Here is a 27,219-nt window from a genome sequence, read left to right as displayed (position 1 = left end):
TGGTCCAATCAAAATCAATACCTAAATTCCATCGAGAATCTGCGGCGATATTTCAAAATTCAGACTCTGTTCATTCAGTTTGACAGAGGTTAAGGTGTTTTGCAAAACAAAATTAGCAAAAGCTTCAGTCTTTTGATGTGCAAATTAAAGCTGGTAGAGACATAACCCAAAATAGGTGTGGCTGTAATTGCAATGAAAGGTTGGCTCTGAAACTTAACAGGCAGGCTCAGCATGAATAACTTCTTCAGATTTTATCCATAAGAAGAAGAAAAAATAGTTTGCCGCCCTTTTATTTAACACTGATACACTCTTTTGAAAGGTTGAGAGTATGAATGCCTTTTTGCATGGCTTTGTATACACTACAGCGGAGTTTGTAAAGTCACATTTCCAGCCACATATAAACAGTTCTGTCTACAGCAACAGGAAAATGATCTTCTGCTGGTGGGTTCTGATTGTGTATTTTTCTGACAAATAAAGCCTCAGGCAGACATGCTTTAATCATAGATGAAGCCACTGTTATTGTTTGTACTAGCGCATTAAAACATGCACTCTATCAGGGCTCTATAGCTGCTGATGATGGGCTTCCCGGACAAGAGGAAATTTGAGTTTCAGAATAAAAACAGTTGCAGCCCAATACATAGAGTAAAAGACTGCAAGGAAGTGAGAGTGGGAGAAAAGGAATGTAATTATGCATTACAAGGTTGAACAATTCACATCCAATAATTCAAAATTAATTGTGTGTGTGACTAAAGCTTTTTCCAGGACATGGCCATGGTCTTAAATGTATAAATAAAATGTTCCTCCAGAGCCAGAATGTGCCATCTGCAAGTTCAGCATCAGCAAAATAACCCAGGACTGTTTACAACAGCTCTGCTGAGTAAAAAAAAAAAAAAAAAGAGTCTCTGTGGGCTAGTCTTTACAACTCAACAACATGTAGCCACTTCTTTCAGTCTCCTGTGGCAGCCATTGGGTGGTGCCTAAACACTTGCTCTTACAAAGCGCTGCATATTTCAGACGTGTCTCTGTTCCAGAACACCTGATTCAAATGATTGCATGACCTCTTCTGCAGCCGTCAGGTGCTGCACAGGCATGCTAATAAATCACAGATTTAAGACAGGTGTGTGGCAGAAGGGAAACACCTGAAACATAAAAGGCATGTTGATCCAATGTTTCTCAATTCTGAGGACCAGAACTGAGAAACTCTGGCCTCCCCTGCGCCTTTCCTAGTCAGCTCCTCTAGACTAGTGGCAGCAGCAATAAGGAAACAACTGGTACAACTTCAAGTCTGTGAAAGTTATCATACGAATGACGTCTCAGACCAATGCTGTAAATGGCATAATGGAAAGTCATTGTTGTAATGAAGTGCTGAGTTGGCAGAGTATAGGAAAGCATAAGAGCTTTTTAAAGAGACAGAGACCCCATTTAAAGGGGTAAAACTACAAAGTCAAATTTCTTTTTATTCATTTTTGATATTACATAATTTTTACATGAACTGAAGATAACTAAATAAATAGCATTATGTGCCTGGAAAATACACAGAACCACCCTTTTAATTTAAGCTCGTCTTACATTGAAATAATATTCATCTTAAAAATCTTTACATTTACCTTATTAAAGCTTGACAAACACTAAAAAGAAACTGAAATGTATTCTTCTTTGTTTCAAAACAGATACAAGAAACAATGGTCAGAAAAATGTTTATTGGATGCTTTCAGCAAAGACATTTTTTGAATCATCGTCTGCTTTTCTGCAACATTTTTGGCGTCATATTTGACACATTATCTGCTTCATCGTACAGCAGGTATCAAAACTAGAACTATAAAACAAATTCCCGTGAGATTTTACATTTTCATGGAAAATGTCTAAAATATATTGAGTTTTATGAGTGAAAGGGAAAGGATAGAAAGGAAGGGATGTGGCAAAAAAGGATCATATAGACCTGTTTAGTGGATGGTCAGATATCGATGCTTCCTATAATTTCTTTGCACAGCCATTTTAAGACCAGACGTAAAAATCTGAGTTGGGATGATCTGGTCTCTGATAGTTGACAAACTTGAGTAAAACATGCGTTCAGAGTGTGATCTAACTGCTTTTATTTAAATAGAACAAGACTTACTACTTGTTTTTCTAACATAATACAACCTGTGGCTTGTAGAGTTAAAAGTTTTATTTTAACTAATGCAAAAATGTTGAATAAAACCTGTTGATAATTAGCAGTGGTTTTAAAATTAACATCTGACTTTAGTTTGACAATAGACGGACAACAAGATTGGCCAAAAACGAACCTGCAGTCTTCTACTTATGAAAAATGCTCACAAAATGACATTACCCTAGAAAGAACATTAGGTTGTGTTCTTTCAGTTTCCACTCCATGACTGTTTTCTATTACCAGAAATATTTCCTGAGCAGCTTAATTTGCCAGTCTTCTAATCAAGAGAAATGTATGCAGCTGTCTTTAAGCCACCTGACCAGCAGTATGCAGCAAAAGGAATGTGCCATACAGCCAGGGAACACTTTGATGATTCTGGCACTTTCTATGGGATCTCATTAAAAGGTCTTTAAACTGCTGGAATGGTTTGATGGAAAAAAATTTAAAACCATGACCTTTTAAAACCTGGGTTTATTCTGATGGCGGCAGCTGGCTCATATTTAAACCTGTGTATGGAAAATTGGGAGTTTTCTTTAAACCAGGATGCAGTCGTATTGATATTTTCAAAAAGCAGAGCTTTGCCGGGATTGTGGAGCACATGTAAGCGTGGGTGGAGATGTGTTGTCATTTCTACACAATTACCGTGAGGCGACCTTAATCTAAAATTGTCTTAAATTCTGCTATTTCCGAACATCAGGGCATGTTCAACAATTGGATAGATAAAAATGTTGCCCCAAGTTCCTCCTAAACCCTCATACCTCTTAAATTAAAAGCTTTATCTATGAGTTTTTATGAGCTACAGAAACGGTAGGGGATGAAACAAGTGAGAGCCAGTGATAATTACTGCAAAGCTGTTTGACCCAGGTTCCCGGTCCATTGATAGAAAAGTGCATACAGAGAGCATAGGAGAGTGTTTAGACGGCTGTAAAGCCACCCCCCTCTGTGCTCTCCTTATTCTGAAGCCCTGTTGATCAGCATCAGCTACTCCCATCATCACTTACATGCTGAACCCTTTCAGCTGGAGGGGATAGCAGCAGAGTCCAGGCAGGGGGCCAATTAGGCCTGTTGAATGGTTGCCACCATTTTACTGCTTACCAACGCAGCTCATAAAAAAAGGCTCTGCTCATATTTGTTCAACAGTGCTTAAACAGGCTATTGGTATAATTGGTGCAAATGCTGATTTTACTTCAACTTGCCATGTCGAAGCTCTAGCAGCACATAGTAAAAGTTATATGTAGTATTCCATTTTTCATCATTACATATGCCATAATTTTACTGGTACTTTGTTGTTACAAGTTTTACCTGACTTTTATCCTCTGTGTATTGGAGTAAATCGTGTTCATAATACGTCTTTATTCATTTGTACAAACACTCACCCTGCATTTTTACTCATTGTAAGTTCAACTTTTAACATGTTATTGTGAAGTCATATCCTATGCAACGTTGGTTCTAATAGTAGCCCTTTATGCAGCATTGAAGTTTGTAGATTTACAAAAACAACCGTACCATTAGAAGGTTAACCATTTAGCACCCAGTGTATCATTTTGAGACAGGAAGTAAAAAGTGAAACAACAGCTAACTTTGTTAAAGAGGTAGAGGTCTCAAAAAAAACAAAAAAAAACAAAAACTTTGCAATGCTTGAAAATGTTTTGTTCATTTGATTTCGGCAATTATTTGTTGAATAATGTTAAAGTTTAAGGACAACACTTTAGTTTAAGCCTGTGTTGAGCTTAAATTTCATGTTATTTCAAGTTTCATGTTTTAAAAATTACTATATAGGCTAGCAGCAAAATTTTTATAACATGTTTTCTATTACATTTTATTTAATTTTGTTGTAAAAAAAAAAAAGACTCATATTTAATCAAATCTTTCATTTTGTCTCCTCAGCTGAACCTGTCGATGTACTAAAAGCGCTAGACTTCCAGAGTTCTCCAGAAGGAGTCCGGAAAACACCAGGTTTCTGCACAGTCCGGAGAGGATCCAAGCCCGACGTAGCATATAGAGTGACAAAAAACGCTCAGATCAGTGCTCCAACCAAACAGCTCTTCCCAGGTTGGTATAGATACTCTTTTGCCTCTTTTGGATGACTAGCAGTTTCATAAAACTACCAGAAACTTTCAAAAATACTTCAAGGCATCAGAAAGTATAAATGACCACCTTCTGTGATTGGCTGGGGTTGAGAGGACAGGAAATAGATGAATGGAAAATGCTGTTTAAGCAGTACTTTCTTTGAGAAGTAAACCAAAGGGTGTATACATAGTTAATGGAGTCAAGAGTACTTTCTATGGATAAAAAAAAATAGTTAGAAAGTTTGGAGTTCGGTGGTTATGTCTTGGAGAGAAGCATACGATTGATTACTTCTGAATCGAAAATTAGAATATCCAAAGCTACTAGCAGCAGTAGCTGTAACAATAATCCCATGAATGAAGAAGGCACTGCCAAGCGCATAAGCACTGAGGCAGGAGTGTGTTATATGGAAAAGATACAGCAAACAAAGAACAAAAGGTTACTTATTTCCTGGTTGATTTTAAGAAAGAAGCTCACTCATAGCTCACTTTTCTGGATAAAAAGTAATAAAAGTTAAATCCACTAACTGATGTAAATCTACCTTCTGCCAATTTCCTTTGTCGCTAATAGATTAATTGAGATGCTGAATTGAAGCCATGTTTTTATGCATGGATATTATGAATCATGACGGATGTAATTAGAATTATACAGATGTGTTTACAGCCTGTTATTTTCTAGTTACTGGTACTAGCAGTAAAAAGAGTCCTGAACTGCCACGCCGATTTTTACATTCACAGCAGGGAGAAATTTTACCTGCACTAATTACGTTTATTTGTTAACATTATTTTGTTTTTTTTTATTGTTTTAAACAGCAGCCATCTTTTTTAAATAGATTTGAATTCCTGAGCTCTGATCAGCACCAGCAGCACTGGAGAAACTGGGATTACACACAGTATTGGGAACAGAAAATATTAATACTTGAATATCACCCTGAGATATTAAGACAAATCATATTTAAGAACTGAGTTGGAAATGGTGAAATGTAGCATTCGCCTACTTAAGCTCTTGGCAAATACTACGACAGGAAGTGTCATTGCTCTAATTCATTAATGATCTGGTTTAAAAAACAATTATGCATACCAAAATTGAAGTGACTAAGGAAATACTAAGATGATCTACACTTTAGGTCTTATGCAAAATAGAGAAAGTAAGAAAAGTTTGCTTTTGAGAGTAGAAAATGTACATAGCAAAAAAAAAGGATGTACATTTGTGGGGAGAGCTTCATCTTATGGAGGCCAGAGACGGGGCTCTTCGATTGGAGACATGGGCTAAAAATTGTCAATTGGTCACAAATAAATGAGTCAAACGTTCTTTATTTACATTTGTTTAATTTGCCAACATACTAAACGTAATAAATTAACATGGATAAACTTAATTTGATTACTTGCGACCAATTAATGCAACATATTTAAATTGGATCATCTGTTCTCTTTTTTCAATGTGGGATTCTCTTGTAGTCTCCTCTATCTATCTACACTCAGATAGTGTCAAATCACAACAAACCTCGTTTTTTTGTTTTTTTTTCCAGTAAGGCAGATGTCTTGCTACCATCACACTGCCTCTTTGTTTTTGAGTTTTTTCATACACACACTGCTGCTAGCGCCACAAAAGCATTTTTCTTACAAATGTGGCACCATTTAAAGGGGTATAAACACGCTTTCCAATAAAAAATTTATTGTCCAGAAACAATTTCACAACAAGAGGAAGAATTGACCAAACACATTTTTCCATACTTTTTTTGACAAGTTTACAAAGGATAAGAAGTAAAAATAGAGTCTGAATGTGTTGCCGTGGCATTTTTATTTTTATTTTTTTACAGATAGTTTCTAAAAACAGTAGCCATGGTATCTTCTGTAAAGATTTTTTTTGCATGGTAAAAATATTCTTAATATTTTACTTACTGAGAGTAATTAGGTATATGGCAAAGCCGTCTACACACAGTAAAAGTAGTGTTGCTGTAGGATGAGCTGAAGACTTAGTTTCTGTTTCTCTGTTGCATCCACCACTTTCTCTTAACCTTTTCATTTTAAAAACACAGATGGCTGCAGCTGCAACGCTGAAGTGTCTCCATCTGTTTCTTACTTGTTGTGCCAAAGTCTACGAGCATCTTTCTTTCTGTCTCCTGTTTTATCCCATTTGTTGGATGTTTTCAAAAAACCAAGTCTGCAGCATCCAACTTCAAAAAAAAAAAAAAAAAATGTTTTTCATGAGACATTAAACTCAACGAAGCACCAGGATCAAAAATTTGGAACAAAGGAATCTTGTTCCGAATCACCAGTTTCGCATGAATAATTCAATTAAATGGAAAAATGTAAGTCATTCTTGTTATTAAATCAATGTGTTGCAGAGCAGTCCTGTAAAGCTTTGTTTTCTCTTTTTTTTTAAATTTCCGCATGTGCAAGTGCTTACTGACATGCCACTCTCCATTCCTGTTTTCTTTTGTCACTTTCAGGAGGAGTTTTCCCTGAAGATTTCTCCATTTTGTTCACCATCAAGCCCAAGGCTAGACTCCAGTCTTTCCTTCTATCCATATACAACAAACAAGGCCTCCAGCAGCTGGGGGTGGAGGTGGGCCGGGCCCCCGTCTTCCTATACGAGGACCAGCATGGCAAGCCCACCCCAGAGGAATACCCTTTGTTCCGCTCCATCAACCTTGCTGATGGCAAGTAAGTGATTGCCTTTTCAGAAAAACACTGGAGGTAAAACCTGGGTGGTTGACTTTCGTGTGCTTCCAGAATCTCCCCTGTCCTGTGGTTTCGTCAGATCTAAATTGGGTTTTGAGTGTTGGAACCTTAAGTTTGTGGTGACGGCTCTCAGAACGAGAGCGGCACAAATTAAAGATCATTTCAGACATTTTTAATATGATTCATAGGTCATGTTTTATTTCAAACAAAACCAGTCTGCGCAAAGTATTTTCTCAAGCTCCTCTGGCTTGCTAAAGTGACTTACTACTCTGCAGATTAATTATTATCATGTGTTTGTTTAGTCATTAATAGCACATGGAACAAGTCAGAGTGTAATGGCAGATAAATTGTAGCTAACAATATAATGACAGCCTTTGTTTTGTCTTGATAATTTACAGCCGCGGCGTAGCGATATGGTGCATTGGTGAGGATCCTTATGAACTGCATAGCTCCCTTGTGAAGCAAATTCAAACCACTATTAAAAGTTGCCATTAATCATTTATATAAATGGGACCAGAAATGCATGTAAATGTTTCCATGTGTGGATTCTGTTCTGTTAAAAAAAATTATGTACATCACAAAATATATCTAAATGCAATAAATATTCATGTTCCTGTTTTCATATTTTTGTGACATTGCATCTGAACAATTTCAAGTGACTGACTTAGAATGTTGCATTGTTTTTAAACCTTTTTAAAAATAGAAATAAAAAGAGCGTTTGGGGGAATTTGTATTGAAGTTTGTTATTCAATTTTGAGTATTTTGACAATTTTTGGCTCCAAATGATTACAATCAAGTTTATTTACAAATTACATTTCAGCAACAAGGTGATTCAAAGTGCTTTGCGTGACGTCAATTAACGAGAGTCAACTCTAAACATATGGGTTTTTAGTCTTGATTTAAAAGAACTCATTGTTTTGTAGATTTCTTGATGTCTGTTCCAGATTAGCAATGCATAAAAATTAAATGCTTCTTCTCTTGCTTGGTTCTGGGGATGCAGAGCAGACCAAAAGTTTTTATATCGTATTTTGGTGCTAAGCCATTCAGTGAACAGAACTAGTTTAAGGTCTGATCTGAGCTACAGGGGGCAGAATAAAGACTTAGGAACTGGGTTTCCTAGCTATAATGAGGACACAAGCAACTTCAGCTGTATGTTTTTAGGCAGAACTGTGAAGACACTGCTGCAGTATTCAACTGAACCAGAGATAAATGCATGGAGGAGTTTCTCAAGATCTTGTTGGAACATTAATTCTTTAATCCTGGAAATGTTCTTAGGGTGACACAAGGCCAACTTTGTCTTTAAGTGTCTCTGAAAACTCCAATCTGAGTCCATCACTCTACCCAGATTTTGGGCCTGTTCTGTAGTTTCTAGCTGTAATACTCGGAAACTACTCTGCAATAGCTAGTGGTAGCTGTGTGGTGACTCTTGATCATTCCTCATTATGTCCAAAGATAATAACATCAGTTTCGTCTCTGTTCAGCTGGAGAAAGTTTTGGCACATCCACACATTGATTTGTTCTAAACATCTGTTCAGGTTCGAAGTCACCTGGTGACTTTGTAAGGTAAAGTTAAACATTTTCACCAAAGCTGAATAAATGTGTAGGATCTTTCAGTAACGTCAGCAACATGTGGGTAGGTCTAATAGTAGTCATGACATCAATGTTAGTTTGTAATTGTCTTATATTATATTACTAGTTATTAACTTATACCATGGGGGTTGTAGTTCCAATGCAAGTCCATTTCTCGTTTTTTTATTTCTTTTCTTTTTTTAAGTTTGACAGGTATAGTTTTGCATGCTCCTTTACATAAAGAACTTTGAAGTAGTTGCTTATGGGGCACACCATTTCGAATGGGGTTTATACAATCTTTTCTGTAATTCTACTAAAAGACTATCCCTTACACTTTAATGTCTAAGGGACCGTTTTAGAATGAATTTAATAGCTTTCTTTTGTTGCAGCCTAAATGGACATTTAATGACACAGATAATTGCAAACGTCCTGTCTTATAATTGCCTTGCAGATCAGACCACTTTTCAGTGTCATTAACGTTTTCCTCTTTGTGACTCACATCCTTGTTTTAATTGGACTGCGTCCACAGCTCGCAGCAGATTACCTGACGTACAGAATAAGAACTACCCTTGCCAGTTTATTTTGGCTTTAGACTCGGTCTCCATCAGTTGCAGAGCAAGAGTAATACAAAAAAAAAAAAAGACAGCTGGTTGTATAAAGTTTGCCTCATTCTGTTTGCTGCTGTTCTGACAGTGGTTGGTCAACCCCTGTCCGATGTGTTAACATTTGTCAGTTCCTGTTTTAGAAGCTGCTGAACTGTACAACAAACTGCACTAAAGTGCCTTTAAACTCAGAACTCAGAATCTTTTCAGAACTTGTGCCTTTTTCCACTTGCTTGTCTGGACTAAATGCAAATATGAATTTGTCTTTGAAGGTTTTTTTGCAGGTGGAAAGAGGTTCCATGGAAGTGGGTTAGCTGTTGAGCAGATCTCTACGTTCTGCCAAGCATAGCTAACAAATCCTCCCTTTAAAAATCCAAAGTTGCATTATGACAGCTCATATTAAGATAAATTAAACAAGCTGGGCATAACAACTTAACACTTGGCAAACCAAAGGCTTGTCCCTACTGTGTAGAGCGGGAAAAAAAACTTCTCTTCATGTCTGTACACAACATTTTATTGATAACCTTATGATTGATCTGGAGCTTTGGACAAACTACCAGGCAGATTTTGTTTCACACACTGAGATGGCTGTTTTTCATCTACCGGCTGGCTCTTGGAAAGCAAAAAAAAGAAAAAAGGAATATTCCCTGATCAGTGTGTGAATGTGACTGAATGTAGATTTGAAGTCCTCTGAACTAGATAAAGTGTTATGCAAGTACTATTCTCTTAGTTCACAATTTCTGACCTTTCATTTTGCTGCACAGATGGCACAGAGTCGCTATCAGCGTTGAGAAGAAGAGCATCACCGTCTTTGTGGACTGTAAGAAGAAGCTGACCAAAGCGCTTAAAAGAAGTGACCAAGCCGTGATCGACACTGAAGGCATTACAGTCTTTGGTACCAGAATCTTGGATGATGAAGTCTTCGAGGTAAATTTGAATTTTAGACTGTTGGTGTATCTGTAAGCGTGTTCTATTTTAACAATGGAAAATGCAGTGTGAAGACTTAAAGGTTTTGTTTTTATTTAACTGTAAAAGGTATTAGACTTGTCCTGGGCGTATCCCAGTGACGGCTGGAGATAGGCGGCAGCCCCTGGGTGATGCTTCATGGATATATAATGGATGTTTAGATAATCTGGACTGATGACAAATGATCAAAATTAAACTAAGAAGATTCAACCTCTTAATAGCCTGCATGTGTGGAGCGCTTCTGACTTTTGAAGAAAACAGTGCACATATTTGTGACAATGGGGTTGCAGAAACAATCTGTTAACAATCTGTTAGCAATCTATTTACAGTATATGCTGATGGAAATGTTTTTTTTTCCCACAATTGTAGTTATAATTGTTGTTATTTTGGTTATAACCAGGATACATGTAAAAGTAATTTAGGGATACAACTCAGCTAACGTAGCATGGTTCTATAACACTTGAAAAGATTTAAGATTTAAGACCACTTCGGGATTTCAGATACTGAACTATTTAATAAATTAAATGTGTGGTTGACTTTTATGCCAGCATTTACTAGATACTTGTTAACGTTGGTTACAGTTGAAAGAATAATCCTTTTATTTACAGCTACCAGTTGAAACAAGAAGAAATTAGAATTTTTTGTTCAGAGTCCAAACATTTCAGTGACACGTTTAAAGGCTATAGATTTTAGATTTTTTTTATTTTATTTGGTTTTTAATACCACTCAGTGGTGAATTTTATTGGCCAGAACAACAATGTTGGATTTGGTTGCATGTTTCATAAAAGGCCTCTTGCACAGTGTGTTATTCATTATGTTATTCTAACCCTCAGCACAGACTGAGTTGTTTTAAATACTTGACTAGCACAGAAGACAGAAGTCTGCTTTCAGAATATTTCGTAATATTATTTAAATATTTAGAGCACAATGGAAATCTGGACCGTGCAGAATTATGCGTTTGGCTTTGTGAGGGAGTTTGCATATGTGTGGACTGCACAGGTAGCATCTTGCTGAGTGGAAAATGTGAGCTAAATGCTACCATAGGAAACAGATCCCCTTTGATGTCACTGCACATGGAATGCATGCAAAGTGGAGCAGCATGCAAGATGTTAGCTTCTGGGTCAGAGATGAAGACAGCTGAAGATGCTGATGCCACTTTTCATCGCGAGCAACATGAGATCGCAAAGTTGAGTTTGATTTAAAACTTTGTTTTGTACATATCATATAGATTTACTGTAATAAGGCAAATTACTTATAGGAAACGAGGGTGGGTGATTCAGTTAATTAGAAAATGAGAAAATAATCGCAGCCCTTGGTTTTTCTACTGTTAATTCAGGATTGGGCTGCTTTGCTCTTGGAAAGCTCATTGTTTAAAGACCTATTACACTAAATAGTGTAAATTGCAGAGCAATTTGTTTTGCTCCTCTTGGAACCTTTAAAAGGAAACTGCCATGTTTTGTTCCAAGAGTTTAGGCTTTTCACATGTTGCAAAATGGTGTTAATTAGTGTTTAAGATAAAAGAAACCACAAATCCTGACAAATTCTAAGCTAATTATTTTCATATTAAGTAGGATATTTTGGGATTGCTGATTACAAAATGATTATGGATAATCCAGATATATTCCTTATCTTTTATTTGTAGTTGGATAGTTGTTGTATATCCATCTTTATGAAAACTTGCCTTAGCCAGGGGTTCAGTTTATACTTTTCACACTCACTGTGTCTGTATCTCTTCTCATCTATACATTTGAGAGTTAAAATCTTACACAGTTGTAAAATTCTCTGTTTTAAGTTAAGTAAAAGTGTAAAATATTATGGACATATGCTTTGATACTTAAGTTAGGAATTATCCTCTGTTGTTTCCTTTTTTGTTGAATTCAAAGCTACCAAACACGGTTTAGAGGTTCTGCAGCACATTCAGGGTTTGGTACATTTAATTACTGAACTTTCTTTGCATTGTAGTTCTGCATCTCTGCTGCTGACGTTATTAAACATGTGCTGATCTTCTCTTCGTCAGGCTCCTGCGAGCTTGAAGTAGCTTTTATATCTGAAGCAGTCTATCTTTGGGCTTTTAGTCTTATATCAATGCATATTAACAATTCTTAAAACTTTTTTCAAGCTGTTTTCCGAGAAGAATTGTTTGTAGTGGAAAAATCCTACGAAAAAAGATGCTTGCTATTACTTTGTTGTTAGGTTGTAATTACTGAGCCTCACAGGTAATTTCTCTATTAAACTCCTTTAGGCATTGAGCACATATCTGCCCTGCTGCAGGCTGGAGGAAAATCTGAGCAGAGTGTGCTTAGTCCTCCTGGCCTGAAGAGCACAGATGTTTAAGAGATACACTCACTGACCCTTTCCCTAAGTGCTACAGCTCTCCACCTCCCTTACACTCAACATCCCTGTTTTTTCTCCAACTTTTAAAGAATATTTTGAAGTTAACATAATATATAGTTCTCATTTTAATCAAAGCCATGTGTTGTTTTGTTGTTGTTGTTTGGTTTGTTTTGTTTCGTTTGGAGTGAATGTCAGTCTGTATGTCTCGGTGAAGAGGAGGAGGAAAGGGAGGTGAAGATATTTTGTTCATGTGCCTGTTGTTACTGCAGAGTGGATCGGTCCAAAAATGCTGTCCCTGGAGCAGGACAGACCCTGGCAGCAGAACAGCAAGAGCCTGACGGGCTCCAAACCTTAAATGAATCATTGTTTACAGTTTATAGTTGAGTTGGCAGGAAGGCAAACATAACGACTGTTTCTCATATGCCTCGGTCACGCGCTTTTGTTTCACATACAGTTAATTGAAATATTTATATTTAGTTGAGAATGCCTCTATTCATCATTTGATATTTTCTATGTATTTTTGGAAACTGTGTGCGAGATGCCAACACAAATTAGTGAGAGGATTATAAGTTTTTTTGTTTTTTCTTTTGTTGTTTTTATTACTTGTAAAACCAGAAGAGTGTGTCATGCATTCATGTCCAGTCCCCTAAATACATCTAAATACACAAGCTGTGTATTTAGATGTATTTTTATGCTGATACATCTAAATAATATTTGAATAATCCAGAAAATGGTAACATACATCTCACCGTTTGCTTAGAGCTATTTTCCCACTGGAAGGTAAAGAGAGGCAACCAAAGTCTCAAATCTTTCAGTTTTCTTTTAGATTTTGCCTGTATTTAGCCACATCAATCTCTGGCCGTCTTTCCCGTCCCATCAAAACACCACCATTTTAGAACTAGGGATTGTTTGTTCAGCATGTTATTCACTGTTCGGTTTCCACTAACCTTAGGATTCTCAGGTACAACAAAAATGTTCAGTTTGGGTGCACGCCAAGAACCAGGTTATTGTTGAAATAAAGCCATAAGAAACCTCGTCTGCAGTCCTTAGATGTTAATGTTTGGTACATTTTAAGCCGTGCCATATTGTTTCTATTTTCAAATGGTGGATTTAGATGTATAAAGCTTGGTATTGTTTTAGAACCTAAGCCTGCTTTCAGTTTCTCCTTAACCTTATTCCTAACCGGCCTGTTGTGCTCATTGGACTCATCATGCTGTTTGTTCCCTCCTGTTCTCTAACAACCCCCTGATGCCTTTGCAGAACCGTTTTATTCATAACAAGATTAGCTTACACACATGCAAACTATTTTCATTAAAACCATTCAAAAGGTCAAGGGGGACGAATGCAACTGCAGGTTTGTTCAAAACAAGCCAATTTCTGAAAACTCACTAACAATTTAGTTTACTTGTTTGCTTTCTGACATAAATGTTGTTCTTTTTTTTTACTTTAAACCTTACTGAAATATATATTGACTATAATAAGTAACAGTTGAGACGCATTAGAACCAAGGTGATTCCCAAAACCATTTCCTGACGTTAAGGTGCTGAGAAAGCAAAGAAAAATAAACCTAACCAGCAAGCAGGTGGTTCAAGTACTTCAACAATCTTGTGAGCTACTGGAAGGGAACATGTTTGAACATTCAAAGGTTACCAGATATTGTACACCCGCAGTGCTTGAAAAGAAATGTTATTCTTGTGTTGACAGCAACGGCTGAATTTGACAGACCACTGGAAGAAATCTGGAGGATATTACACTGTTGTACCGTTTCTGTGTTCACTTCCTCCTGGTTAATTATTTTCCCTCTTATGTTTTAAATTTTCCATCTGTTCCTTTGTTCTTTCAAGATGAGAGGGACTGGTGAAGAATGATTTTTCTCATAAAATGTCATGTCTTCTTTTGTTTTGTTTTTTTTGATTTACAGTGTGTAAATGAAATGCATATACAGTGTATTTCTATTGTTAGTGCTCACCATAGTAGTGAATAGAGAGCAGAGCATTTTAACTGAAGGGAGTAGCTGCACAACCATATTAGTTTTTGTTAACTAAAACACTATTTGTAGCATTTTAGCTGGTGCTACAATACCTAACTTCAGCACAATCAAAGTTTTCCATTCAGTTTCTAATAATAACTGAAGAGCCAATATTATCAGTTTAGGTTAATATTGCATTTTTTGATAGCTTCTACTTTTTAGCATTGCAGATAATGTTAGCTATTGTTTGCTAACTGCTATCTAATAACACCCATGTTTAGCATGATAAATGTTTTCTATCAATAGCATCATGCTAATGCTAGCATGTTTGCTTAGTCAGCATTATCCAAATAAGATTCATACTCTTTTTTTGGCTAAATTATTACCAAGTTATATTCATAATGGCCTTTTAAGCTCAAAGCTTATGCATTTTGAGCATCGGGGAATTTTATCATGCTGGTGGGTGACACAGACGAAGTCGAGTTAACATTTCTTCACTTTTTCTAGTATATTGCCGGGTTTTTCTTAGGTTTTTTTTTAAAGGTTTCATATATTTTGAAGAGCTGATTAGCATGTTATATTTATTTTTTTTGATGAAAAGAACTTCACTGCATTTTAGTCTATATGGGGATTTCCCCACTGAACTGGTTACAGTGATAAACTGTAACTAGCTTTTACGTAGCACTGGTTGTTTTACTTTCCACTTTTAAATTAACTTAATTTCCTATTCCGGCAGTGGTAAACACCTTTTGTGCTTCCTCTAAGCTAGTTATTAACATTTCAGTGGTACTGATAATAGTTAAATGAGTCTTCTTTCTCAATAACAACTTCCTCTCTGAAGAGTGTTGCTAAAGGGATCCGGTGTGCTTATGTGGTCTGCTTTCAGAATTGGAAAAAAAGATTGGACTTTAGTTTTTTATTACTGATCAATACTGGAAAGTGTGAAATTGTCCAATTTCAGCTTTCTAGGGGCATCTCTACCCGAAATGTAACACCACCAGTGGTTTGTTTAAGTCAGCTGTATTGAAAAGAGAACCTTTGAGTCAATGAGAGGAAAAAGTACTTTAGAAGTCTGAAAAGACATTCCTGTTATTACTCTATTTATCAGGCTCTCCTGGAAGCAGACCAGCACACACCTCTCCACCCTACAAACATAAATACAGAAGGACAAACACTCTACAAGCCAAAGAAAGGCGTTTAATTTCTTCTCGTCTCAGTAAAACTCATCTCTGCTGATTAAGTTTTTAAGTCCAATATGTTCTTAATTTCCTAGAGTCAAGGAAGAAACCACATATTTGTTTATGCCTCTAAATTAGTCCAGTAAAGACATGATTTAAAAAAAAAAAAAAAAGTTTTGCACCTCCACCCGTTTTATGATCTGGTGCCAGCAGGAGGTGTCTGCATCCAATCAAAGTCAGATCTTCATTTTCCACTTTTGGTTAACTTGACCATGGAGGCTCATGAATTGCTTCTTGTAGCACAAACTGCACTCACCTCCTGCTGGCAATCAAAAACACATTTTTGACTCTCTAGTAACAAACCGTTTTCAGAGACAAATTTTATAGTCAGCTGCGCACTTGTAAAAAATATATATATAAAAAAATAAAGACCCTTTGCTTTTTGCTTTTCCACCCGTTGTGATTAATGTCTTCTAGGTCCTCTTTGTGAGTCAGGAAGGATACTCCTCACAGCAGGCGTCCAAAATACCACAGCCCAGCAATAATAAAGCTTTGTCTATGCGCCTCCATAAACTTTTGAGATTATAATCAAATGTGAAATGAGCTTCAGGAACAAACAGGAGGGTGTTTATTCTCCACTGTTTATTCTCTGTCGCGCATGAAACAGTTGCTTTCTCTTTGAGTGAAGTGTAAATAGATCCACCTTATTCATTTGTGCCTCAGCCGAGAGTTGACAATGTCGAGACATGTTGTAGTCGCGGGAAAACACATCAATGTGTTTATTGATGTGCATCCGTGACAGGATAATTTATCCCACTACGCATGGAATAGCGTCGGGCAGATTGAGCACGTTGCTGCAGATCATTCCTGGGATTCCGCGGAGGAACGTGAACAGATGCCAAAAAGATGTGCAGCCTGACCCAGACGTGAACGTCAACAAAATGAACTGAGATATGCACAAGGAAGTCAGAGGGATGAAAGGAAAAGCAGAGGGAGGCATGGGATGAGGGTTCCACCAGGGAGTGTGGGATTGACTGAATCATCGCGAGGCCCAGGGAACCGTCTTGTGCGTGTGGTCTCGCTGTCGATTTTAATTAGCATATGTTGTTCTTGTAATGACTGCATGTGTGCTTAACACAGAAACCTTTGTTTAAAAGAGGAAAGCTCTAAGAATAAGATGCTTCTACCCAGACTTACAGAGAGGACAGGTTTTAGAAAAAGGGTGAAGCAAACAGAACTCATGCCAGCTCCAGTGTGTCTCTGTTTTATCACTCCCATCTTTTCTTGTCTTTGACTTATAAATTTTATGAAAAAAATAATAATAAACTGCAGGCTGCTCTATGACGTCTACTCTGTTATTACTTTAACACATTTTGTTTTCAGCTGTTGATTCTGTTGCATAAGAACGTTTTTCAAGTGCACCTCTTTCACAAATGTTTGTCTCCAGTGCAACAAACTGCCTTCAAAAATAAGGCATGCATTGGTGGAAAATTGGCCCTCAGTCTAATTTCAGCTATGTTATAAATGTGTGAGGAGTTTCTTAGAAAACATTAGTAAAAAATTCAGCATCGTGAAGCTCAAGAAAGACAGCCATTGTAGTCGTAGTTATGGTTTTAAAATTATATCCCGATCTTTGAATATCTCAGAGCACGGCTCAATCCATCATCCCAAAGTGGAAAGGGAAGGACACAGCGGTAAATCTGCTAAGACATGTCCGTCCACCTAAACCGACAGGCCAAGAAAGAGAGCATTAATCAGAAAAGCAGCCAGGAGCCCCATGGTTACTCAACAGGAGCTGCAGAGATTCATAGCCCAGGTAGAACAATCTGTTGACAGGTCAACTATCAGTCACACAGTCAAACAGTTTCATGGATGCATGGCAACTGTTCTACAGATACCCGATTTACAGTTTTCCAAAAACCCTCCAGAGGACAAATCAAAGGAAAAGAGTTCATACTAAAAACACGATGTTTTTAGAACATGAATCACGGTGGTGGCAGCATTATGCTGTGGGGACGCTTTTCTTCAGCAGGCACTAGGAAGTAAGGCAGAGCTTATTGGAGTTTATGGAGCTAAATACAATGCAACCCTTGGGGAAACTTTATTTGTTGATTTACATTGAAGTTTTCCTTAATGTGGCTCACTGTCACTGTTAAAATGTATGGTACTGTAACAATACAGACTCATAAACAATCATACAGCAGAGAGACTGCTGAATTGTAAAGTAACGTGAAGGATTGAAGTGATAAAATGACACATCTGTTTTCAACCGAAGAGGACTGATCTGAACTGACTCCCCCTGCACAAACCCAAAAGCTTAATGAATCTGTGTTTGGTTTAAGTTGGCCTAACACTACTCAGGTCTACTGGTTACATATGATGTGAGTGCAGAGCGATGGGTATTTAATGCGTTCCAGAGATCTAAGCTTATACAGATGTTGCCTCCTGTAATTTAATGCACTCTGCATGTATGTGCTTCCTCCTAAAGGGGCCACCCGGGCCGTGTCCTCTCTTTGCTTTCCCAGTGTTATTTTGCACATTTTTATCACTTAGGTGGAATCCGAAAGATCTGAAAAAAGGTAGATGGATATTATTAGCGTTCTTAAGATGGAAGGCAAAGCACGTCCCGGTTTTGCTGTAAATCCTCACGATACCATCATGGAAAATATGCCTTTCTAACAGTTGGGAGAGGAGATCTAATTTCCTTTTCCATAGGCTCATGAAAAACAGACGGCTTCAGATAAGTACAGACTTTGGATATTTGTCTGCTGAGTGAAGGGTCTTGCCAACCTTAATGATGGAGTAAGGGTAACTGTAGCATAGTTCTTTTTAAAAGCTTTCAGACTCCCCTACAGCCTCGACACAATCTATAAAGCTTGATCTAATTAATAGTCAAGAGACTACTGTCTTTAGCATTCGACATCCGCCTTGTTTTTTTATTGTCTCGTTTTATTACCGTCATGCTGGTGAAGACCTTGGGCAGTGAAGCCAAAGGGAACAGGAGCAACACTTTATTGGCATTAAAGAATCCCTGTTATGCTTTCCGAGTTTCCCCCCTTTTTTTCTCCAGCGTTTTATAGCTTTTGATGCTTGACTGTGTCGGTGGAGCAGCAAAGTCAAAAAAGTCCACGTCAGAGCCAGTTATCATCACCGGCTGACTCGCTGCTTCTGAATTTGTGAATCAGATCTTCTGGATTTTCTTCTGTAGCTGTACTTATCTAAACTGCATGCCTGTGATACGCATTTCAGCGGCGACTCCCCAGTGGATAATTTGGAGGAAATCAAAGAGAGAAAGAGCAGCTGGCTATGCTCCTGCAGTAGGCTGACCAGTCGGAGCAGACTGGGCTGAAATGAAATGAGACATTCAAGGATTGACCAGGAGCCATGCAGCAATGAACAGTTCCTTTTCTGTTTACCTCTTCATTTCATCACATTACAAACATAAACTTTACTTTATTGGAATTTTATGTGGCACACCAACATAAAACAATCATCCAGTTTTGAAGTGGGAGAAAATTGGCATATTTTCAAAGTGTTTTACTAACAGAAATCCCAAAATAAAGTCCAATGGAACCAACTGCCTTTAAAAGTCAACTAATCAGCTAATAAAACCCCCTTGAGGGTAATTGTTCTACAAAACAATAGTGAACAATCTGCATCATAGAAACCAAGAACACATCAGTGATAAAATTGTGAAAAACTAAAGCAGGTTTCAAACATTTGTTTTTTGTACATCTAATTGGACATTCTTCAGTCCATCAACCAGGAAGAGAATCTGATGTCGACACTGCAAAGCAACTAAAACAGTTACACACCTAACATGGGAAGAAGATTTAAAAGGAACGTTTTGACCAACAATTCAACCCTACGTGTGGCAGAAAAGTTAAAATCCCTTTTGGTGAAACTTGGTGGTGGCAGCGTCATTCTGTAGGATGACTGTTTGGAGCAGGGACACTTAAACTGAACATAGTTGATGGGAAGATGGACGTAACTATAACTACAGGCTAATATTGGGGCGTAAACCAATCAGAAGATGGAAAAGTCATTCACTGAGGTTCACCTTCCAGCATCACATCCTGAGGTTCAGTGAAATTGTTCAGATCTAGAGTCAAAAACCTTCGGAAGCCAAAGAGACACTTTGACACTTGATTCTCCAAATTCAGAACTTGATTTATTTTGAAAAAGTTGAATTTTCTAGCAATTTACTTTCTAGATGTTCAAATCAGGAGTGACATAAAAGCAAAAGGATAGATCCACCTTTTGTAAAGTTGTTGTAATATAACTAATGTTATATATATTTGAAAGCATATTCTAGGACATACTGTACCATCCAAAATGTGTAGTTTTTTTATTTTGTTTTTCCGGATGTGTAGTTCTACAATCTTTAATGGTAATAGGAATGGTAACTCCAGCATTCCTATTATTATCATGGATATTCATTCAGTTCCGACAAGTTTATCCATGTATGAACTCGGTTTAAAACAATGTTAGAACTGCGTTTGGAGTGGAAATAAAATCTTTTGGTGTTTTGTTTCTTAGCTTGTCAGGTTTTTCGCTCATTTTTACCTCTAACTTGATTCTCGTGCTGACGTGGTTAAAGCTCAGAGCTCCATATTAAAGACATTTTCCAAACCAAACCAAGCTGGGGAAAAAAATCACATTTCTGAGAAGAAAATTAAATAAATGACACCACAGATCATCTCACAGCCTCGTGGTGGATATTGGCTGTAAATTAACCAACAGACTCTTTGCTTATCTTTGCAGCCACAGAGGATAAATAATAACCTTTATGAGGGATTTTTTTACGTGCCTCCACTGACTCACCTTTCCTTTTTTTTTTTTTATTCCCAGGGTGACATTCAGCAGCTGTTGATATTGTCAGATCCCAGAGCCGCCTATGACTACTGTGAACACTACAGCCCTGACTGTGGAGCACCCAGCCACCATGACACCCCACAGGCCCAGGAACCAGAGGAAGAGGTCAGCGTCTGTGGTTTGATTTGTTAAAATATGGATCAGAATCATATCAGGATCCTATAGGAAGACGATGTCAGGAAGAAGTGTGGCAGTTGGGAGTTGTAGGCAGGATAATGTTTCATTCTCTCACATGGCATGGACAGAAAAGACCACAGTTCACTGATCATCCCATGAATTTTAAAACTGTTCTAATTGTTTTTTTTGTTTGTTTGTTTGTTTTTTTGGAGGGGATTTTGCAGATGATTGAAAAGAAACAAACTTAAACTAGATGCCGTTTCAACCATTTGCACGTGTTTCCTTCAATTTGTGGCATGTCAAAAATCCTGCAGCTCTAGACAGAAAACTTGGGAAAAGCTTGAGGGAAACTGTCAAATCTGTCTTTTTCTCCAGTCTGTGTTTTATTGGTGGAAAACAATGACATATCGAAATACATGCCTGGGTTTGAAATGAAAGTTTTATTTGGTACTGTCTCCAAAACATCCCTCAGAGTCTTTTAGGCAGATTTGTGTAAAGGCTTCAGTTTCTTTTCATCTTTACGCTCTGTGCTCTTTTACAGTTTTATCTTATGGTTGATATTTTCCTTCAGTTTTGCATTAAATAACTGATGAACTCATTTTGGAAACTTGTTATTTTTTCCTGCCTCCAAGTCTTAGCCCACTTTGGAGTGGCCCCGAGATTTATATCACTAACGAGTTCAGCAGGCTCTGCCCAGACTCACAGGGAAATTTAAGCTTTTCCTTCCCCGACTACTTCCAATACCTGGAAAAGCAGACTTTTGGTTCAAAACAAAAAAGAAGAGAAGCCTGTTCTTTATTCAAAACTATTGGCAGAATAGAGGGTACCAGCGCTGGAAAATATTGCTTCATCATCAAGTTACTTTTCTGAGCCAACATAAGGAGGTTGTCAATTCCAAATAGACAGCAGGGAGCAGTTTGGCTTCAAGGACATTGTAAATCTGGTTTATTTATTGGCGTATTCTCTACAGTTAAGACAGGAATGTTCTTCCTACATTCCAGCTCAGTTTGTTAAACTTGCTGACTCTCAATAAGCTAAAAAAACAAATTCCACAATGTAGTTTTTTGCAATGAAAGAGCCTGAAGCAATTCAAAGTAATTGTGGAAAAAAGAAACTTCTTTTGAAGATGTTTGATCTCGTGAAGCTTGCTGACTTGCATCACCATGCAGTATCAGCTGTTGGGCCAAAGGAGGAAGAGAAAGTTAGAGCCACCTTTCTATGAGAAAACGCATCTATTTATGATTTTCAATCCGCCCTATAGTGAATCCACTCAGCTTAGTCCAAGTACTTCAACACCATAAATAAATACTCTTTGTTTCCCTCTGAGCCTGTCTGGATGCTAAGGCCAGGACTTCTTTTATGTGACCTTTCCCCCTCCAGACCGCACAACTGAGGCCAACGTTGGAACTTGTATTATTTTTATGAGCTTAGCAGCTGCCTAGAGACTAATATTTATCCCTTTGCTGATTGGGTATTGCATATCAGGGGCTGCTCTGTTATTATGATCTACCTTGCCTCTGTTTGGATAATGCTAAGACAATAAACCTCTCTTCACAAAGGACCGAGGAAGATGTTTTACATCATTACGTGTTGGTCCTCTGTGCTTCTGGCAGAGCTAGTCGGACTAGTGGGTGTTTGCTAAAACAACAACTCAGATATGTGTCTATGTGTGTCTATGTATTTTTGAGGTAGAGGCACTTAAATCAGTGTAGCGAAGGAAACACACTGGACATGCCATGCTGAAGACTGCAGAGGCTAAAAGGGTCCTGGACTCCAGTCATTAGTTTGTTTTTCATCAAAAGGTTAACAAAAACAAAAATTACAACAGTATGTGTCTTTTGAAAGAAGTCAAAAGTACAAAAAGAACGGTCCCTAAATTCAGAATTTGAAAGTTGTCGTACCTAATTGCATTTTTTCCCCCTCAGTAATGACTAACTGTCGTCTCAAATGCTGCCTTTGCAGCAGGAAGGTCTTTGGTCCAATTTTCAAACTAGGCTTTTCTGCATGGAGGTGAAATCACCGTGCAGGTTCTCTAAGGGTACATTATCTTCTTCCTATCTAAAAGCTTTCCTGTTCATTTCTGAGCAGCTCCAAGCTTTATATTGATATTTTCATGGATTTATTATTTTTCACTGAATTAATATTACACAGTGAGCCTTTTATTACATCTTCATTTTTTATTGCTCTAACTATAAAAATAGCTATGACTCCATGTATTAGTACTTCAATAAATATGATGTACAGTTCAAGTCTTTTAAAAAGCCATTAATGACAATTACAAGTGTTTTTTGTGGACAACATTAAGCAGCAACAGCAGAAAATTGTTACAGGCTTTGTTTGAGCTCTTTTTCATGACCTAAAGATCAGAATGATTTGGAAAATTGGGAAACACACTCATGCATACAGAAAACAGATATTTTTTTGGTTATTTTTTTATATCGTTTTAAAATTTGGCCCCTTGTTCTTTAATTGGCATGGTGACAGAGTATATATTTACTTTATCTTGTTTAAACATGAGGATTAGACTGCTTAGAAAACAGAATCTTATGCATATTATGGTTTTTGCTTACATGCTGTAACATCATATCTTGGTTCTTACAGTACCCAGTCTACGACTACGGTGGATTTTATGACTACGGTGAAGGGGAGGTAACCACTGACGCTCCGCCTACATCAGGAGCAAAGGCTGAGGTAAATCCTGATTATTGTAGTCATGATTAGTTGTTTAGTTCTTAGTATTTTTGATCATTTAAATTTTTCACTGGGTTCCTTTTGGTTTCTAACTATTGATTGCATAGTTTATTGTATTTTGGGGTCGTTGTTTTTCTTCTGCATGCCACCCTAAACATCGTTGTAAAAAATAATATGCTTAAAGTTGCTCCTTTTTACCTGGCGGGAAGGGATATTCTGTAACCTTTTGAGCAGCTATTTCCCTCACCTTTGACTTTATTTTTTCTTCTTTTAGACAAACGCTGGTGGAGAATATTCCACTAACGAGTATGACTACACCGTGGTGGAAGGGAGTCAGCCTGATCCTCCGACAGAGACTTCCAGACAAAGCCAGGTGACTCTACTACTTTATTTTTCTTTGACTTGCTTCAGAGTTATCCATTTAACAAACATGTCATTATTCATAAAGTGGGGTTGGGACCCATGTGATATCGAGAGGGAATCTACAAGTACTCTACAGAAATAAAACCGAAGTGACTGCAGAAAGCAACTTTTGTCTGAAATAATGAAGCTGTTTGACTCGTTCATTACTGGTGTTTCCTTACTGTAGCACCCAGTAAACCTGCAAAAAATATTTACTTTTTGCACTAACAAATCCTCCATGCCTCCCTGCCTCTGATCCCAGACTTACGATGCCGAAATAGAGGAGGATTATGTCACCGGTGTGGATGAGGTCGGAGTGGACCCCACTGTTGCTGTGGAAAGTTCTGATCCAGTGGACCCACCAGTGAAGGCGCAACCTGAAACGGATGTGAAAGAGTTTAAGGAATACGACATGAAGGAATATGATACCAAAGAGTTTGTGGAGAAACCCTACGACTACGGCACTTATGTGGATTACGGCGATTATGGTACCACCAATGCAAAGCCGACCCCCGAAGTGTACGAGGATGAGATCGGTCCCGGTGTTCCAGCGGAGACAGATTTCAGCGTAAGTGGTTTACGATTAACAACCTGACTTAATATGGAAAAAGCCAGAAGTGTTTGTACAAATGTGCTGATGATGTGAATTGCGTCTAGTTTCTGATCCCCTGTTTTTGTAAAAATGTGACCTTGTAATACCTATATATAGGCAACTGAGTCATGTAAATCAGAATATTCTGATCAGATTCAGCTCTATCCAAATAAATTGGCAGTCCGAATCAGAATTGGTTTATGCTGCTTGATAATTTGTGCAGCGTGGATAGAAGCACTTGTTCTGATTGCAACATTCCTATTGTGGCAACCTGACCTGTGCATGTGTGTTCCATATTCGGGTAGCAAAACTGGTCTGTTGGTTTCTCCTCCTGTAATGTAGGAAGACCAGCAGAAAACTGCTTAGCCTGCAGCTTAATTAGGGAGTGCAGTTACATCTCAACTGTTATTAGAACATGGCGCCGGTCCGTTCTTGGCGCTCAGAAGACACAGAACAAAAAAAAACATTTGTTTGTTTTTATGTTCAGCACAGACAGTGACACAACTTCTGTGTGTTTTAGTTTTGTTTTTTTTTACAACACTTGGCAAGTCAGTGCTTCTATTCCAGTGCATGTTTGATTAATTCATTTTGTGCCTGTATAACTGATGCATTCAGATTATTTACTTTAAATAGGCTTCAGTCGGAATATTTTTCACATGTAAACAAAGCTGTTGATTTTGGTTTTCCATAAAGTCAGAAAAAAAGAACAAAAACCAATAATATTGTACACACCAAGGTTGTGTGAACAATCATTTGTGAAATTAAACCATCCGTCAGAGCAGAATCGGCGACAGATATGTGTGGTTATGTGTTTGGTTGTTTTTTTTATCAGTTTGATTAAAATATTGATCAACAAGACTTGCATAAATCTGACAAAAATAAGGCTTTATAGTCTGTGCATGTTGTGGTGCTGAAGTATATAGAGGCTAAATGCGACTATCATGGGTTTAGTTTCTGAGGGTGTGACCTTTTCTGCATGTCAGTCTGTCGGCAAAGGCCACTAGTGACGTACAATATTGAAAAAAAAAGAAATGAAATAACTAAAACTAAAATGGAGTTCACATACCTGCTTCTAAAAGTCTGGCTTCCTCTCGCTTTTACAGCCTGTGTGACTCATATTCATAAAAATTCAGTTTCATATTTCATGCCTACGTTTCCTTTGAATTTATTCTTAGAAACCTAGCTAATACTGAAAGCTTCAAGTCTTAAGAAAGTCATTCACACCTAAAAGTGATGTTCTTATAGTCTGGTAGAGCTTAGTATGGTGTGTTCACTGACTGGAGAGAGATCACAAGTTTAGACTAACAATTGGTCAGTCTTGGTCACCAACCAATGTTCTATTAACTTGTTAGGGTGGTTAAGGTGCAGCTTCTGTTATTTGTCATTTTCAGTGATTTAAGCTCAGCATTTTACACCCACAAGTCAGAAGTTCAAATATACTTAAGCTTCTACAAATACAGACCTTGTCTTTTCCAGATAAACACCTGTCAGCAATTAGCATGCTCTTTGTAACCTTTCCACAAAGAGGCCTCTGTTGTTTATCAGACTCATGTCTTTCCATGGATACTCTAGCGATAATCTGTGTGCTTTATCTAATGATACAGTTCTTGGCAGTTGTTAGGTTTTTCTTTGTCTCCACCAAAGCTGCATTTTGCATTCTGTGAAAAGCTGCTGAGCTGGTGTTTATTCTTTCAGTCACTGAGGATCCAAATTAGCAGAATCAGGAAGTGACATGGTCTTTATCTGAGCTTTGAGCTGGGATCCATCAGCTTGGGGCTCATTTAAATTGTTTTCTTTGTCCACAGTTGTGCTCTGACTGTGTTAAGGTTTGGGCTCAGAACTGTGGTCCCTTCATGAATTATTTTTCTTCTGAAGTCTTTGTATGTGTGGTGTGATGTAGCAACTCCTATATTAGTGCACAGTTGGAGTCCTTCTTCTTTTATACACTTTTTTTTTGAAAATACAGAATATATAGATGCCAATAAAGAGACGTATCAAGTTTCTCCAGAATTAAGGAACTTAAATTCATTTTTTAAATAGGGAAAAAAAATATCTGTGCTGCTTTTTAAACTCCATTAAACACAGTTTTTTTTTGCTGTAAATGTAATTGTGTTATTATGGCTTTAAGGATTCATATTACTTGTTCTACATCTTCAGGTGAGTGGGGGACACAATTACTTGGGACAAAAAGGAGAGAAGGGTGAACCTGCAGTCATTGAACCTGTAAGTATATCTCAAATGTTTCTTCATGCTTTTGTTCAAGTTTGTGACGTCTACGTTCAAAAAATAGACGTTGGAAATGATTTGTGTTTATAATCGCTCCGATTTAAATGACGTGAAACAAGCTGTCCTTGTTGGAAACCTCCTTCGAATCTGCTCATGCCCATTAGTCCATGTCTGACTGCCTTACCTGGAGCATTCACTAGAATAAAGTCATTACAATTAGTTCAGCCAAGGCCAAATTTAGAACATTTTAGCCGGCATTTTTCCAAATTTGCACAATCTGTCCAATACACATTTAGTCAGCATGACTCAAACAGCTGTTAAAAAATTGGTGAGCATTCCAAAACCTGGATATGATTGGGCAGGTGAATCCACCTGGACTTTATCTGTTAGGAATGCATTTCATGCAAAAATGTCAAAAAAAATATATATTAAAAAAACAGTTCAGTTTGTGTGAATGAGCATCAATGGGCACTTTCACAAAAGGTTTTTAAGGCAGGTCTTTGACATTGTCTGGGGTTCTCTGAGGAAGCCATGAAAGCATGAATGAGGCAAAAGTGTGGTTAAGTGAGGCATCAGCAGTGCCACAATGAGCAGCATGTTTTATGTTATGCTGATTGTGCAACTCTAGGTTCTAATGTAGCAATAAAAGACTGTCAGTGAGACCAGCTGATGAAAACTCACTGGGATGTGCTGCTTTTGCTGCTCAGTCCTCACTATTAACACACATCGGACGAGTCGCTCTGAAGTCGAAGACAACACTGAAGCTAAGCCATAAGTTAGTTGTGGTGGAATGCCTCT

At 37.7% G+C, this 27,219-nt stretch overlaps 1 protein-coding gene across 1 annotated transcript in view; it reads left to right on the top strand.

Annotated features, from left to right (window-relative positions):
• LOC106925803 (collagen alpha-1(XI) chain-like) overlaps positions 1–27,219 on the top strand; it is a 92,590-nt gene that overhangs the window by 7,252 nt on the left and 58,119 nt on the right. Inside the window, exons 2-9 of the mRNA XM_015000304.2 lie at positions 4,037–4,201; positions 6,669–6,882; positions 9,836–9,998; positions 20,370–20,498; positions 23,112–23,201; positions 23,476–23,574; positions 23,866–24,171; positions 26,353–26,418. Of these exons, the coding sequence (XP_014855790.2) occupies positions 4,037–4,201; positions 6,669–6,882; positions 9,836–9,998; positions 20,370–20,498; positions 23,112–23,201; positions 23,476–23,574; positions 23,866–24,171; positions 26,353–26,418 (1,232 nt within the window). The remainder of the gene's footprint in view (positions 1–4,036; positions 4,202–6,668; positions 6,883–9,835; positions 9,999–20,369; positions 20,499–23,111; positions 23,202–23,475; positions 23,575–23,865; positions 24,172–26,352; positions 26,419–27,219) is intronic.

Source organism: Poecilia mexicana, unplaced genomic scaffold, assembly GCF_051168715.1.
Source record: "Poecilia mexicana isolate PSO_F unplaced genomic scaffold, ASM5116871v1 scaffold_17, whole genome shotgun sequence".
NCBI classification, from domain to species: Eukaryota; Metazoa; Chordata; class Actinopteri; order Cyprinodontiformes; family Poeciliidae; genus Poecilia; species Poecilia mexicana.
The sequence above is the reverse complement of the archived record's forward strand: the minus strand, read 5'-3'. Positions and strand labels throughout refer to the sequence as shown.